This window comes from Rattus rattus, chromosome 1 (assembly GCF_011064425.1).
Source record: "Rattus rattus isolate New Zealand chromosome 1, Rrattus_CSIRO_v1, whole genome shotgun sequence".
In the NCBI taxonomy this organism is placed as follows: Eukaryota; Metazoa; Chordata; class Mammalia; order Rodentia; family Muridae; genus Rattus; species Rattus rattus.
Genome location: NC_046154.1, coordinates 238,953,486 through 238,969,095, shown reverse-complemented (window position 1 = coordinate 238,969,095; position 15,610 = coordinate 238,953,486). Strand labels below are relative to the sequence as shown.

At 41.6% G+C, this 15,610-nt stretch overlaps 1 protein-coding gene across 3 annotated transcripts in view; it reads left to right on the top strand.

The window, feature by feature from the left end:
- The window catches only part of Adcy8 (adenylate cyclase 8), a 212,190-nt gene extending 201,801 nt beyond the window's left edge, over positions 1-10,389 (top strand). For all 3 annotated transcript variants that reach the window (XM_032916091.1, XM_032916083.1, XM_032916099.1), the window contains 4 exons: positions 5,517-5,663; positions 6,069-6,161; positions 7,475-7,589; positions 9,808-10,389. In XM_032916091.1, coding sequence (XP_032771982.1) covers positions 5,517-5,663; positions 6,069-6,161; positions 7,475-7,589; positions 9,808-10,295 — 843 coding nt within the window. In that variant the 3' untranslated portion in view covers positions 10,296-10,389. The remainder of the gene's footprint in view (positions 1-5,516; positions 5,664-6,068; positions 6,162-7,474; positions 7,590-9,807) is intronic.
- Positions 10,390-15,610: the final 5,221 nt, after the last annotated feature.

Sequence of the window (15,610 nt, the reverse complement as noted above, 5' to 3'; positions counted from 1 at the left end):
GTTTTGGTTTGAGTTTGGAGTTTTTGTTGTTGTTGTTGTTGTTGTTGTTGTTGTTGTTGTTGTTTTGGTTTGGCTTGGCTTGGTTTGGCTTGGTTTTTTCTTTTGGTTGTTTCACTACTGTAATGGCATGCCTTAGAAACATCCATTCCTATTTCTCATGACTGGTATTATCATCATTCCTAAATGAACATAGCACTGTTATCACCACCATTGGCAATAGTAGTAGCTTGCGCCCAGGAGTCAGACTACCCATTTATAAATTCTTGCTCTACCGTTTAACAACTGTGAGTTTTAAGCAAAGTACTTAAGTACAACCTCTCTCATCCTCCCTTAGATAAAATAAAGGCCTTAATTATATCCACCTCAGGCAGTTATTGTGAGCATTAAATAAAATGATGCATGCAGTATTCTGCAATGTGCCTGGCATATAAATGCTCAGTAAAGATAGCTGTGCTGGTATTACTTTACGTTTTAAGAAATCAGAGGAGTAGCTAGAGAGAGGGAAAAATACCTGCCATGCAGGAGTGAGGGCCAGGACTTGGACACTTAACACCCATATAAATACCAAAGAAGAATGATGGTAATTCCAGCACTTGGAAGGCTTAGGGTCCCTGGAGCAATCTGAGTAGTTAGACAGACACAGAGTTGATCTCTCAGTTTAGTTGAGAGGACAAGTCTCAATGAAAAATACAGAAATTCCAACATATATGTGTCCACAGCATGCATACTTGTACACAGATATTCAAATACAAATACAGGCAAACATCATGCATACCACATATTCACAAACACATGTAAAATAAAATAAGAAATCTGAGCATTCTGAATGTTGGCAAGACTTTAAAATGAAAAGGAGAAGGGTATGGGAGGGGTTAGGAGTCATTAGAACTCCAATGGACAAACACGGTTTAAGAAGCCCTGGGGTGGGGGTGGGGAAGCCATTTCACATAGTGGGGGCATTTATAATGTAGGGAATAAAATGAAAGTTGGATGTGTAATTATGGAGTCAGTTTCAAAGGGTAAGATTTTTCTCTTTTCTACTTGTAAATAGAAAAAGAGCTTGCCAGGTATGAATTGTACTTCCTCAAAATTCCATGTGTGAAATTCTAAGCCCAGTGACATCAGACTGTAGCCTTCATAGAATAGGTAAATACATTAAAATGAGGTCATTAAGGTGGTCCTGGTACAGTCACACTGGCATCCTTATAAAAAAAAATAAGGATTAGAACTCAGAGTGAAAATGTGAATATATAAAAAAAGATGCTGGATGTTTTTCAGTGGAGTTATAATTCAAGATTTGTGAAATTTTAAATTTTCAGAAAATACTGTAGCCTTAGCTATTCAAGTTGCTCCTAAACTGATCTACTCTGTTTTCTATGAAAAGAATATTCATAGGACATCCAAGCGGGTTATACAAAAATGACATAAAAGTTGCAAATGTAACTCAGACAAAATAAGACTATACTGACAAATAAAACAAATTTAGTATTAAGAGTTTCAACAAGTGCTATGCAAAATAAATTAATATATGATAAAAAAAACTCAGAGTGAAGAATATAGGAAGATGAGCAGGAGATGGGCAAGTACGGTCTGGGCAGAAGAGCCTATAAAGTACCTTGATCTCAGATTTCCAGCCTCCAGAAATAAGAAAAAATGTATTCATATTATTTAAGTCACTCTGTGATAACAGCCTTCGAGAAATAATAATATAGGCAATCACGTAATAGAAACCTTTATCCAAAAACCACAGCCATGTGGAGGATTGATTCTGTGAGCTAATTTATGAAGCAGAATTCGCTTCCTTCCATGCATGCATACTCATCCAAGGTTAAAGGGAGCAGGATCCCACATTAATAATCCATTTTCTGTTGCTGTTCTCTGCTCTACAACTCTGCCCAGCCACTTGTCCCCTGCCTACTTAGAATGAAACCAAATTGACTGACACTTCAAACTCGAGACTGATCATGATGCAGGGACAGCATCTTTCTCAAACCTAGGGCATGATGCTGGATGTACACATGGATAGGTGGACGAAAGAAACCCTGGAACCCTCCAGCCCTAACTCTTACACTGTTAGCTGTGTGAACCAAGGCAATAACATAATTCCTCTGTCTTCTTTTGTTTATCGGTGAAGTGAGGATGGAAAACTCCACTGGAATTGTTACAACTCACGGGTTCATGTGAAAGTACTTTTTAGGTTTTAACATTTTCTAAAAAGACCAAGATGTCATTAATTAACATAATCACTATTTGTGGGTGTTTGCTTAATAGCAGAACCTTGTGTAAAGGGCATCATATTGCAAGACTGCACTAAACACACCAAGAAGAATGACATATCTGCCGTCACAAGATTCATGTTTAAAGAAACAACTAAATGTTAGGGCAATGATGCTGGAGCAGGGGATCTGCTACAGAATTGCTTGTAGCAATTTAGAGCCTTGAGCTCAGCCTCTTGCCCCCATTCAAGAGCCTAGAAAGTTTGTGTGAAACTCCTCTCCACATGGTGAAGACAGAAACAAGAATTTGCCTGGTTAAGAAGCTAACCACGAGGCTGGAAGGACATTTCCCAACAAGGGACAGGTAGTAGAATAAATGTACTTATGTGGAAACAAAGATTGTTCAGCTTCCTCCAGAAGCAAACCTTGAAAACTAGAACTTCAGAGGCAGCAACTTTCCTGAAGGAGATCCTAGGAAACACAGAATGGAAGGAAGAGAAAGGAGACACTGATGTTTGATGCGTTGTTGGGTAGATCGGCTATGTAAACGGTCAATGGGAGCCTAGTCTGACAATCCCAAGTTACATGACTCTAGGAGGGAAGGAAGATGATACAAAACATCTCTCCCAGCAGTGGTTTGCAGAGACCTGTGACTTGGGGACATTAATTACATGCCTCTTCAAAGCTGCTGGCCATGTGGCAGAGTGCCCTCTTGTGGCCAAAGGAAAAACTCACAAGAACCATAAGTGTTGGCAATTGTGTACAGAAAATTGCAGGAACAGCACCTGTAACAGCAGCTACAATGGGACACAAAAGTAGAAAAACAGTGGTATAACTCAGTGGAAGAGCACAAACCTTCGAGGCTCTGAGTTCAACACCAATACAAAACATAGAAGTGCTTGGTTGTTTTAGGATCCCAAAGAATCAGGGACTTGCAGGCATTTAGGTTAAAGGGGTGGGCGGTAGTAAGACCATGAATATGTACCATGACATACTGTTAGAATTTTATCTTGAGGGCTTTAAGGCTGGATGAGTGTATGGTATTCAATAACATATGCATCCCTTTAAAAAGATCACTGTGGGCAGCATATGGAGAATGCCTTTGAGTAGAACAAGTCTGGGGGCCTCTGAGTAGGAAGCTTTTTTATTAGTGGTAAAGCAAGACACTGGAAAGAGCATTTCTTTTAAAAGTAGCAGCAACACTAAAATAGGAGCAACATCACAGAACCAAGAAAGAGTCAAAGTTAACTGACACCCCCTTTGTAGAATTTGCAGCTCTGGTGTTTCTAACAGTTTAGAGAATGAAGAAGGAACAGACAAGTGCTTCGTGATACAGAGAAAACACACTGGCCCTGTAGCATCATAGTTTGAAGAGTGTGAGAACCATCCAGGGTGAGCAAAGTCTCAGAAATAATCTGGAAATGCAAATTCGGAAACTGCTATGTATGGAGGCTGAGCGTGAATGAGATCTGTCCAGCAAGGATGTTCAACGTGAAGCATTCACTGAGTCCCAGACAAAATGCTGAAAATAGGCAGGTGTTTCTAAAGCAAATCCTTAAAGAGTGCACGCATGAGGAAATGAGATATTTCACAGAAAGTCCAGAGACTCAAGGTCCTGAGTGGCCAGCAGGCTGAGCTATTTGGATGCCCAGTGAGATGGGGACTACCATGTGTACATTGATTTTTCCCAATTTAGAGGACTTCCTCTCCATTTGTTTCATCCCAGCTTGAGATGTGAATAGAAACAGAGGAGAAAGATAGCATACAAAGGATGGAAGTCACAATGAAGAGGGACTAGTTGATAGACACATGTGCCTGCCAGATCAGGGTATCCTGTTCTTTCTTAGAAAAGACAAAGAGCAGGAAGCAGCATGGAGAGGAAGTGAGTAAGACACATGAAAGAAGAAGGATGGCAGGGAAGGGGGTTAATACTGGCTGGTTTTGTGTGTCAACTTGACATAAGCTACCAACAGAGAGGAAGCAGCCTCAGAAAATAACCTTCATGAGATCCAGCTGTAAGGCATTTTCCCAGTTAGTGATCAATGGGGAGAGCCCAGCCCACGGTGAGTGGTGCTGGTAGTCCTGGGTTCTATAAGAAAGCAGGCTGAGCAAGCCAGGGGATGCAAGCCAGTAACCACTACTACTCCATAGCTTCTTCTTCATCATCATCTGCCTCCAGGATCCTGCCCTGTTGGATTACTCCTTTTGGTGATGTGAAGTATAAGCTGAATACACTCTTCCCTCTCCAACTTGGTTTTGTTTGTTGGTTGGTTGGTTGGTTGGTTGGTTGGTTGCTCATGGTGGTTCTGTCACAATAATAAACAGAAACCCTAAGACAGGAGTAACGTTGCTGAAGAAATTATAAGCACCAAGAACTTACTTTCCAGTAAGAGATAAAACACAACTAGTGTTGAAGATGATTACACATGAAGATGTGTGCACATAAGAACTAACAACAGGGAGAGTTACCTACCACTCCAAGGCTTACTTGGTGAAGTAGGAGCAAGATCGTCTTTGCAGAAGGGCAATGTGGTGAGTTAAGTTGAGGAGAATGGTGAAACTCTGAACCAGTCATTGAGGGGAACCGAAGAATTGGCCAAGGACAAAGGCCATTCCGAAGTACTGGCTTACCAATCACATACTTTCTATTATTCTAAACCACCTAATGATTCTGTGTTCATGGCACAAGGAATGGACCGTCTGTATCCCTCCTAATCTTCTAAGGTATATTTTTCTGGGCATACCCTAGAAACTTATTCCATCAACTAATTTCCACCTCCTATTATCTCCCAATCATACCTCTTGATCGATCCATCAAGAGTTAACTCACAAGCCCCTGTGATCCAGGGTACCTCTCAATGACTAGATCCACCAGCCAGTGACCAAGTCTTTAACAATAAAGCTGTTAGAAGAGCCTTTGTGTTCAAACCGTAACAACTGGATTAGTGTGCTTGTTAAAGAGTTCCAAGAGAACTTCTTTGCTTCTTCTGGCATGGGTGGGCACAGCGAGAAAGTGCCACCTTGGAACCAGAAAGTGGCTCCTCATTGCACAGTAAGTCTGTTGGATACTTCCAAGCATCCAGAACATAAGAAATACATTTGTGGTTTTAATCAACCAGCCTGATGTATTTGACTATAGCAGTCTGGGGGTACTGAGACATACAGTGTTGACGGATCATACTTGACCTCTTATTTTCTGCCCTGCCACTGGATTCCTGTGCATGTCTGCCAAGACCTTATGCACAGGTAGCATCATGCAAAACTTGAGCATTGATCATTTCTGCCTCCTTTCTACCCCAGGAGCTGTATTCTCAATCCTATGATGCCGTTGGGGTAATGTTTGCCTCCATCCCTGGATTTGCAGACTTTTACTCTCAGACAGAAATGAACAACCAGGGAGTGGAATGTCTGCGCTTGCTGAATGAGATCATTGCTGACTTTGATGAGGTAAATCTAATTGTCAGAACTCTGGGGTGTTTTACAAACATAAACATGTAGTAGGTTATTTAATTTTCACAATCAATTTTCATCTGAATAAATAGATGCCTTGATAAGTATATAAAATATAGACTAGTTAAGTCAATCAAAAAATTCATCACCAAACATTGTGGACATTCAGATATATAATACCTGAATTATTTAGTTTAGTAACCACATTGTGCAATGGTCTCCAGAACTTTTGTCTGTCTACCTGAAACATTCTACCCTCATTAAGGATGCTCAACTATTTTAGTTAGATCTTTCTCCATTATGCATGGGGAGAACACATTTTCAGGAGCCCCAGGATGCTAGAGTACAACAGAGCAGCCATGTAAACACAAGGACTAACTTCATGTCCCGGATCCATTGCAGTTACTCGGAGAGGACCGGTTTCAGGACATAGAGAAGATTAAGACCATTGGTAGTACATACATGGCTGTCTCAGGACTGTCACCAGAGAAACAGGTAAGGAAGGTCCTTGGACTTGGCTACAAATGTGCATTTGGCTGACTGTTGCCAAGTACTGAAGAAGGCTTGGAGAGCAATGTGAGGGAGCTCTAAATGAGGTTGTCATGGTATCATGGTTGCAGGATGTGTATTCACTCTTGACAAAAAGGGTTTGCTGGATAAGTTACTGTTAAAACTCCAAGGCTTCAATCATTCATTACAGGGTGTTGGGGGATGTGGTGGTGGTGATGGTGGTGGTGGTGGTGGTGATGGTGGTGGTGGTGGCAGTTCTGTATAATGTTGGACTGTGTTAATTGGGAAACTAATGTCTGCCTTCCAGGGCTAGTGGGTGAGTTATCTGAGATAACTTTCATGTTCCCCACATAAAGCCTGTAACCTTGTAAGTACTCAACAGATGAGTTTGAGTCAAAGTTATTAGGGAAGATGGAATCCTCATTAAGTCATCACTATACTTAGCCTTCTTGCACATATTTTTATTAAAGAAAAATGCTCTAAGCATAGCTATGTGGGATGAAACTCACGTCGGTATACAAGTGTGACTCTCAATAGCAGGAGTTAGGAAACAAGTACCTCAGGCCACATCCGTCCTACTCTCCATGTTTGTAAATAAAGTTTTATTGTACACAAGCATTCCCATTTATTTTTATTTTATCCTTTGCTTGCTTAAAACCAAAATGATAACACTAAATAGTTACAACAAAGACCGTATAGTCTACGAGACCAGAAATATCTAATGCCTAGCCTTTAATGGAACTATCAAACTCTGTAGGGTTCCAAATTCTCTGCTACAGACAATTTCATTCAACTGTCAAGAGGTGGTCATGGCCACCAAGCTGCATTTACATTACATAGTTTGAAATGGAAGCAAAGGGGCTTACTCTGTACCTACCTCAGGGAGTTCACAAGCATACACAGAACATCCCTTAAACAGATGCTGTGAGCATTTTAGAGGAAACAAACACATCTTTTGGACCAGAAAACCTATATGCACAAGGATATGAATGTGTGCATATGGGCATTCATACAAATGCATGAGCATAAGTGAGAATACTCGGGGACCCATAATGTGGCAAACTTCCTGGACAAGGATAGATGCAAAGGAAGATGTGAGAACATCCACACCGTGTAGTGTTAGAATCTCCTGTGAGTGACATCTCTGAGATGATACTCATAGCTTGAGTTTGTAGGACTCACTTACATGCTTATCCTCTTCTAAGGAATGTGCAGTAGGGGGTCACACTGTAAAACCTCTGCTGAAGACATCACATGTGTTTAACATTGGATGCAAACTTCTCTCATGTTTTCTCCAGCAATGTGAAGATAAATGGGGACATTTGTGTGCCCTGGCTGACTTCTCTCTTGCCCTGACTGAAAGCATACAAGAAATCAACAAGCATTCGTTCAACAATTTTGAACTCCGTATTGGTGAGTTGCAGCTAGAGGTGGAGGCCTCACTGAGCCAAGTGTCTTTGTTCTATCAGCCCCTCCCATGTCCTGGGCATCAGTCCAGGAAGCTTTTTCTTGCAAAATGCATGAGGTGCTGTATGACCCTGACAAGGACAGGCACAGAGTCAACTCAGGCCTTTCTGGACTTCCTCATCGATGATGCCAGAAGCAAGGCAGGATTCTGACCTATGCAGAAGTGCAAAGCAAACACTAGGCTGGCCTCTCCTCCAACATATCTGTCTATATCCCTTGCCAGCTCTGCAAAGGCACGCTTAGAGAGGTAGCTAATGACCCGAGAATCATAAAATTCTGACTTTTTCTTGTTGCTGGAAGCTGGTGGTCAATGAATTGCTCTCTGCTTCTCAATAATGTCTCAGACAACTGCAGGATTCTTCTTCGGGCTATCACATGCTGTATTGAGCTAGATGCAGACAGAAAGTAGCAGTTTCTCAGCCGTGTGGTCACATTCCATGGCAAGGATAGAAACTTGTGCATAGGAGCTCCATGGTAATCATTGCAGCTGAATAAATCCTCCATGTTTGCATGATGTATTCATTCCTCCTTCCTCTGCTTTGGGCTTTCAGGAGCCTCCAGAAGTCCAGCCTGAAAGCCCCTGCTCTAGCTCACATTTGCATGTTATAAATAAAGAAGCTTGATCCTAAACAAAGAAGTCCCTAGGCTAATACCACATCTCATAGCCAAACAGTGATGCCAGCAGCTGCTCAGGGAGCCTGACACTGAAATGATTGACATTCTGGCTAGTGGGCAACAGTTTTGCTATTGTCTTTATGCTGTAGGTGTGCTGGGGCTGACAGGCCATTTTACTTCATTAGGCTCTCCCTTAACAGCTTGCAAGAAAGGAGAGGGAAGCTGAGAATACCAATATCTGTTCCTGAGATCAGAGGAATGGCACACACTTTTGTTCTTTGAAATAAAGATTTATAGTTATGGTTTTGATCCTATGGCTGGGATATTGAAGGCTTGATCCCACATCTCCCATCAATCTCATGTCCTTTCTGAAATAATTGAACCAAGAATCAAAAGAGAGTATTATCCCTGAAGAGAGAAATAGTCTAAGCAAATTCTAAAGGCATTGGTGAAATCATGGCTACCTCTTTGGTGTGATATATTAAAATGCTGTATTTTATTTGGAAGTGCCTTTACTGATAATTTCAAAGCTTACTCCTTCAGGAAATCTCAATGACTCTTCTAGAAATGACAGAATTCCTCTAAATGTATAATGTGCTTATCTGTCTCCTCTAAGAAAGTATTTCATAATTCTATAAACATTGACTAGGCATCTGACATGTGTGAATCTGACAGGATGGGTAAGAAGACATAGGCTTGTCTCCTACTGGGGAGACAGAAAACAATTTAGAAAGCAGGTAATATAATATCATCAGATAATGAAAATCAAATGTAGAAATAGGAGACCAGAGGTCCTTCTTGTATTGTTAAGTATAGCAGTTAGTATAGCAGTTAGTAAAAAACCTTCTGACCAGAGACTTGAGGAAACTGATAGGATTAGCATTATAGATTCTGAGTAAGATCATTCTAGGCTGAAGCAAAATCAAAACACATTTGCACACAGACACTACATACTATACTTGACACGCACATATACTACATAGTACACACCACACTATACATATGCAGTTATAAACTACACACTATACATTGTACTATATATCCATACATATACATCATACACTACATTACACATATACACATACACTACACACTATCCACTGTACTCAACACATAGACATAATACCTTGTGCATTATACCCAACACAGGCATATATACACACAAACATTATACACTATACATAATCCACACAGAAAGACACAGTAGATGTAGACAGTAGAATGAAAATGATGATTAGCTCTTTAAAACCTTGAGAGACATTACGTCATGGTGTCTAAGAAGTCACGGGCATCAGAACTGATCATGTAGCTTATAGCCTGCACATTACAAAGCTGAGGCTGATAAATACTCAGTGTCTTACTCAAAGTCACAGCCCATAGATGGGTAGAGTGAGGGTCACATGAGTTAAATAAGTGATCCAGATAATCAGTTATTTAAGTGACTGACATAGTGACCTGGACTATGCTGCTCCAAGAGGCTACACACATACCAAATAGACCTAACTGCCCTTCCTCTACCTTATTTCTTGCTCTTTTGGGTCTTTTGTAGGCATCAGCCATGGCTCAGTGGTAGCAGGTGTAATTGGCGCTAAGAAACCACAGTATGACATTTGGGGGAAAACTGTGAACTTGGCAAGCCGAATGGACAGCACAGGAGTGAGTGGCCGGATCCAAGTTCCTGAGGAGACCTATCTTATCCTGAAGGACCAGGGCTTTGCCTTCGACTACCGGGGAGAGATATATGTGAAGGGCATCAGCGAACAAGAAGGGAAAATCAAAACATATTTTCTCCTGGGACGAGTCCAACCCAACCCATTCATCTTACCCCCAAGGAGACTTCCCGGGCAATACTCTCTGGCTGCAGTTGTCCTTGGCCTTGTCCAGTCTCTCAACAGGCAAAGGCAGAAGCAACTACTCAATGAGAACAGCAACTCTGGCATCATCAAGAGCCATTACAACCGGCGGACTTTGCTAACGCCAAGTGGGCCAGAGCCTGGAGCACAAGCTGAAGGCACTGACAAATCCGATTTGCCATAAAAGCATTTTCTTTGTGTTTCTTTCTCCTTTTTTGTATTTCTTTTATATATAAAATAAATATACTAATAAAAAGGTTTAATTTTTTTTAGAACAAGGATGGTTTCACTGGTCTTTGAATATACAAGATCAAGTACACAAGTTGAGGTTTTCCTTATTGGTCACTTCTTGTATGCAAGATCTATAAGGCCAAAAGTCTGAATTAGAGGAGTTGCTATATAAATTGGAAAAGGTCATGTGTAAATAGAACCCTGATGTTATTGGGTGCTTAACAACAACTGGCTTTTTTTGTAATATTAACCATATACCAAGCCAAGTATTATGTCGAATTCTGACATAAGGACCTCATAACCCCTACAGTACCTGTACATTCATTCGACTGATATTGTTGAGCATCTGCATTGCACCTACGCTGTCTCATGTCCCAGATAAACTCTGGCAAAAGTGTTTCTCTCATGCAGCTAATATTCTGCTTGTGGACAACAGACATATTATTAAAGCAATATGTAATCTACTTTCATACAGGGATAGAAGCAATAAAGAGGTTGAATGTAGGGGCCGGAAAGAAGGTTAAAAGAATTTGTTGCTCTTCCAGAAGACCTAAGTTTGATTTCTAGCACAATGTCAGGTATCTCAGAACTGTCTATAATCCCAGTTTCAGAGGATATGATACCCTCCTCTGGCCTCCAATGACACCTGTACACACATAGCATACACTCACACAGACAGACAGATGAAAACACACATACAGAGAGAGAGAGAGAGAGAGAGAGAGAGAGAGAGAGAGAGATGAAAATAAATGGTTTAAGGTACTGGAGGCCAGGGATCTAACTAGGAATGGGATTTTGAGGATATGTCAAAGAACCCTTAATAATGTGAAAGTGAAAAAACAGGGAGAAAAGTGATATGAAGAAAAGGGCCAGCAAGTGCAAACTCCCTAGGGTGAGTTCCTGTTGGAGGAACAATTAGAAAGCCAGTGGGTGGGGTGAGATGCTAGTTCCCTAGGACAACTGCATCACATCCTCTTCTCTCATGAACACAGACTGCAGGGAATACAGATGAGAAAGCTGAAACATGCTAGAGGCTCTGCTAGTTCCCCTAGCTAGCTACAGATACAGCTTCAGAACCATAGGAGTCAATAAACACTCACTGCATTAACTAATGACCACCCAGCACAGCAAGTGAAGCACAATAAAAGATTGATTTGTTGTAGCTGAGAGACGTTATCCAGAACATGCTCTTGACACAATAATGTCAAGCCTAGAGCCAAAATAGAAAAATAAACACTCTAAACTGTATCTGGGATATATGGCTTCATTCAGGATCCCATCAAACCCAGCAGCAAGGGACTGAGTTTCCAAGAACCCCATCAAGTTGACATCTGGCCTGGAATCCATCATTCAGCCCTCTGAATGCCATGCCCCCCCCCAAGAAGACCCAGAATGCTTCACCCTTTCCTCTCCCCCATGGAGAGATGCTATGTTTGCTTGGTGTTCTGTGATATGTGGAGACATAGAGAAGGAAGGAAGAGGCCACTCCATTACCTGAATCTTGTCTCTATCATCCCCAGTGTGATGCCAGTTATGTGGCATAAAACCTGCATACCTAAGACCGCAGAGAAAAGAGTGGTGATTTATCATTCTGATGCTTTTAGATGTTAGGGAGATCGTACCAACACCAAAGAGTCAGACCCAACACCGTGACACTGTTCCTTTTTTGCTTCGTCAACTAGGAAAAGAGTCTCAATTCAGGGATTGCCCAGATCAGATGTAGGTATGTCTATGTGTGTTGGAGGTCTTGTTAATTGATATGCAAGGGCCAGATCATTGTGGGTGGCACTATTTCCTGGGCAGACGATTCTAGGCTGTGCAAGAACAGTATCGAAACACAAGCCTATGACCGAGCCACAGAACAGGTGTCTATGGTTTCTGCTGTATGTCCTTCTCTGTGAGTTCCCTGGTGAGATATCGTGGTGCATGTACAGCAAGTGGGTCTTTCTCAAGTTCCTGCCCTTCAAGTGACTTTCTTCAATAATGGATGCTAACCTGTAACTGAAATAAACCCTTTCATCCCCTAAGTTGCTTCCGGGTCAGAGTATTCTATCACACCGACAGGTATGAAATTAAAAGAGTAACTAACCCCATTCAAAACAGCCAAACATGACTAGTCATGCCCAACTGGTATAAAAAGAAACTCTTCAGTTCACTCAGCTCTATTCTGGTCATGTTTTGATCCCAAATTAACATATAAAAGGTTCAGCAGAGAGGACTTTGAGTTTGGGACTAGAGGGGACAAACTGGTGAACCCACGGACCTACACAGAACTGCAGCAAGGGGCGGGGGGCAGGGAATGGGTACTTAAAGCAAGTTGATCAGCTTGGCCCTAAGCTGCACTCCAGAGAGGCTCATGTGACTGCCACTGGGGAAGCATGGTGTCTCTACCGAAATGGAGAAATGGCGAGTCTGAAATCATTCCCTACCTAACTTTTTCTTTTACTAGTCGGTGCTTGCACACTTTATAAAAAAATCTAAGTCAGAGTTGCTTTACTCATAAAATATTAATAAGATAAAAGTTGTGAGTTCACTAAAAAGGTTTCAAAAGTTTCACTTGACCCTTCGAAAATCAACCCTCAATCCAAGGTTTAGACTGCTTCTGGGATGAAGCAGACACTCTGCAGGGAGGCCTGACCCACAAGACACACACATGGAGCCCTGCAGTGGATGGAAAAGGAGAGTTTTCCCAGGGCTGCACTTAGTGCTGACCCAGATTCCAGAACCAGAACCTACCCTTCTGTGGACAGCAAGAGCAAGGTGTTGAAGTTCATTGCCCTGCTTGAAATTTTAATTCCAGACTGAAGCCATTTCTGTTGCACTGGAGCCTGTGTCAGCCAGAGAGAATGCTACTCTCAGATTAGCTGTGGGCTCCAACTGTACCCAATATTTTATTGATGAGTTTCTAGGGGGCAGGGTGCCCTGAAGGATGACACAATGTGCCTATTTGAATTATTGATTGCATAGCCACCACACATTTCTATCCACCCACCTGGAAGATCAGGTCACCATTCCTTTGTGGGCATCAAACTTTTCAAGTAAACTTAATGAATCTGTCTTTGCCTTTTATAGAGAGTGATGGGGATTCAAAGGCAGTCTGTTTCTGTTTAAGAACAATTATTTCATTCAGTCTCTTCATAACACATTGGCCCCTCTGATGCCATTGACATCATTAGACTCTCAAGAACAAACATTTTTAGTGTTTCAAAGTTTGCTGTGTCCATTTTCCAAGCACAGTTTCAACTGAACTTCATACTAATACATTACTGTGTCCCTTTCACAGGCAACTGGATCTCCTAAAGAGTAATAAAATAAGCTTTATCTACACATATATTCTTAAAGCTGAGAAGAGTTTAAGGATCATGTAAGAGTGAGGTCCAAAGTCTTCATTTTACAAAACTCTATTAAAGGTGGGAGTACAGATAACTTGATCCCTTTCTGTGCTTGGACTCCACTCTGCCTACGCTGTTCTTAATTTCCTCTGTATTTGATGAATAAGCAGTCATGTGACCCAATGTTCACTTCAGCCCTCTCTGGCCTCAGAGAAATTGGTAAAAGGCCTGTCCGCTCTGGTCTCCTGACAGGATCCTGCTCATATTCACCGCTTTGTACCAACTTCTGTCATGCCCAGATCCCAAAATTCAGCCCAACTCAACAAATAACCAGAAGGACTTGCATCCTTATACACATGTCTGTATCTCACACTCATATCCGTGAATTCTTGCTGTCTTTATATCTTTTCTGTTTCTGTGGTACAATTCTCTATCAAAAGCAACTTGAGATAGGAAGTTTATTTAGGCCAAAGTTGTGAGTCACAGCCCATCATGGTGGGAAAGTCAGGGAGGCAGGAACTTAAAGCATCTAAACATATTATGATCACAGTCAGAAGAGACCAATGAACGTATAAATTCTGGTTCTCAACTCACTTTCTTTATTCTTTTAGCGTCCTGTATCCCCTGCCTAAGGAATGATGCCACCCACAGTGGACATTTCTTCCCACCTACTTAACATAATTTTAGAAATGTACAAGTCCAGAGGCCCATCTTGCAGGTGATTCTAAATTCTAAATTCTGTCAAGTTGACAATTGACAATTGCCAACACATATTTGTATATTTACTCTCTCACACGCATTCTTATGCATACACAATACATCTCTCACACTCAAATACACACACATACAGCCACACACTTGGAGACCTACATTCATATGTTTATACACCCACATAAACTTACACACATACCACTTGGGCAAAGCATTCATGCCTCATAGTTAGGTTTTACTGACAATTCAGGTAGAGAGGTAGGTTTGCATGACTAGCCTCCGAACAAACCAAGTGCCATCTTGGGAGAATTCCGCTTTATTCAGTTGAAAAAGGATTGTCCCAGCTGGACTAGTTAACTATTTACATTCCCCACTTCCATGGAGAAGTGAAGAAGTGAAGTGGAGAAGTTCACAATACTCTCTTCTAAGCATCCAGCTGATCCCTACTACCTGTTGTTTACAATTCTTCCTTAATTGTGCATAGCCACCAGGAGGGGCTAAAGTATATTTGGGAGAAACACTAAGGGAGCGAAGCTTCATCTATCCAGCCAGAGGGAACCCCTCAACCCTGATGAGTAAAAGTTTTCCAGGTGTGGCCTGTTGAGGGACAAAACACCCACACCCTGGAAGTACCCTTCACCAGTGTTTGGAGAAGAAGCCAAATAAACTCTTTGGTTCCCCAGTGTGAAGACTGGCAGAATCATGCATGCCTCAGTTGGCTGGTTGTTGGAACCATAGGAGAAGGGAAGAATAGTGTTTACATTTTCTCCTGGGATGGAATTTTAGCAATCAGGGGCAGAAAAGGGAAGAATACTAAAGTAAAACAAAGAGTAATTGTATTACTGAAGTAATTTGTATTACTAAAGCAATACAAAGGTAGCGCCTTCCAATGAAGCGTTTTGCACAGTTTGCTTCATCCAGGCCTCCATCATCTTGCTGGCTTCGGCTCTCCCCTCTCTCTTCCTTTTCACTCTCGTAAGTTTTTCAAAAGGAAAAGCAAATTCTTCCCATCTCCTGCAAACCGGAACTTTCTTGTAGTCATTCAATAACCAGTGAGCACTTATTCTACTCCACAGATATTACTTATCTGCCAATGGGTTTATGAACTCAACATTTTCACAGCAGAAGAGAATGAAGATAAGTTGGCCTCTGGAAATGTCTCTATAGGTGTTCTCAGGCTTCTCCCACACACACATTTCTGAGGGCAGTAGTGACTATCACAGCA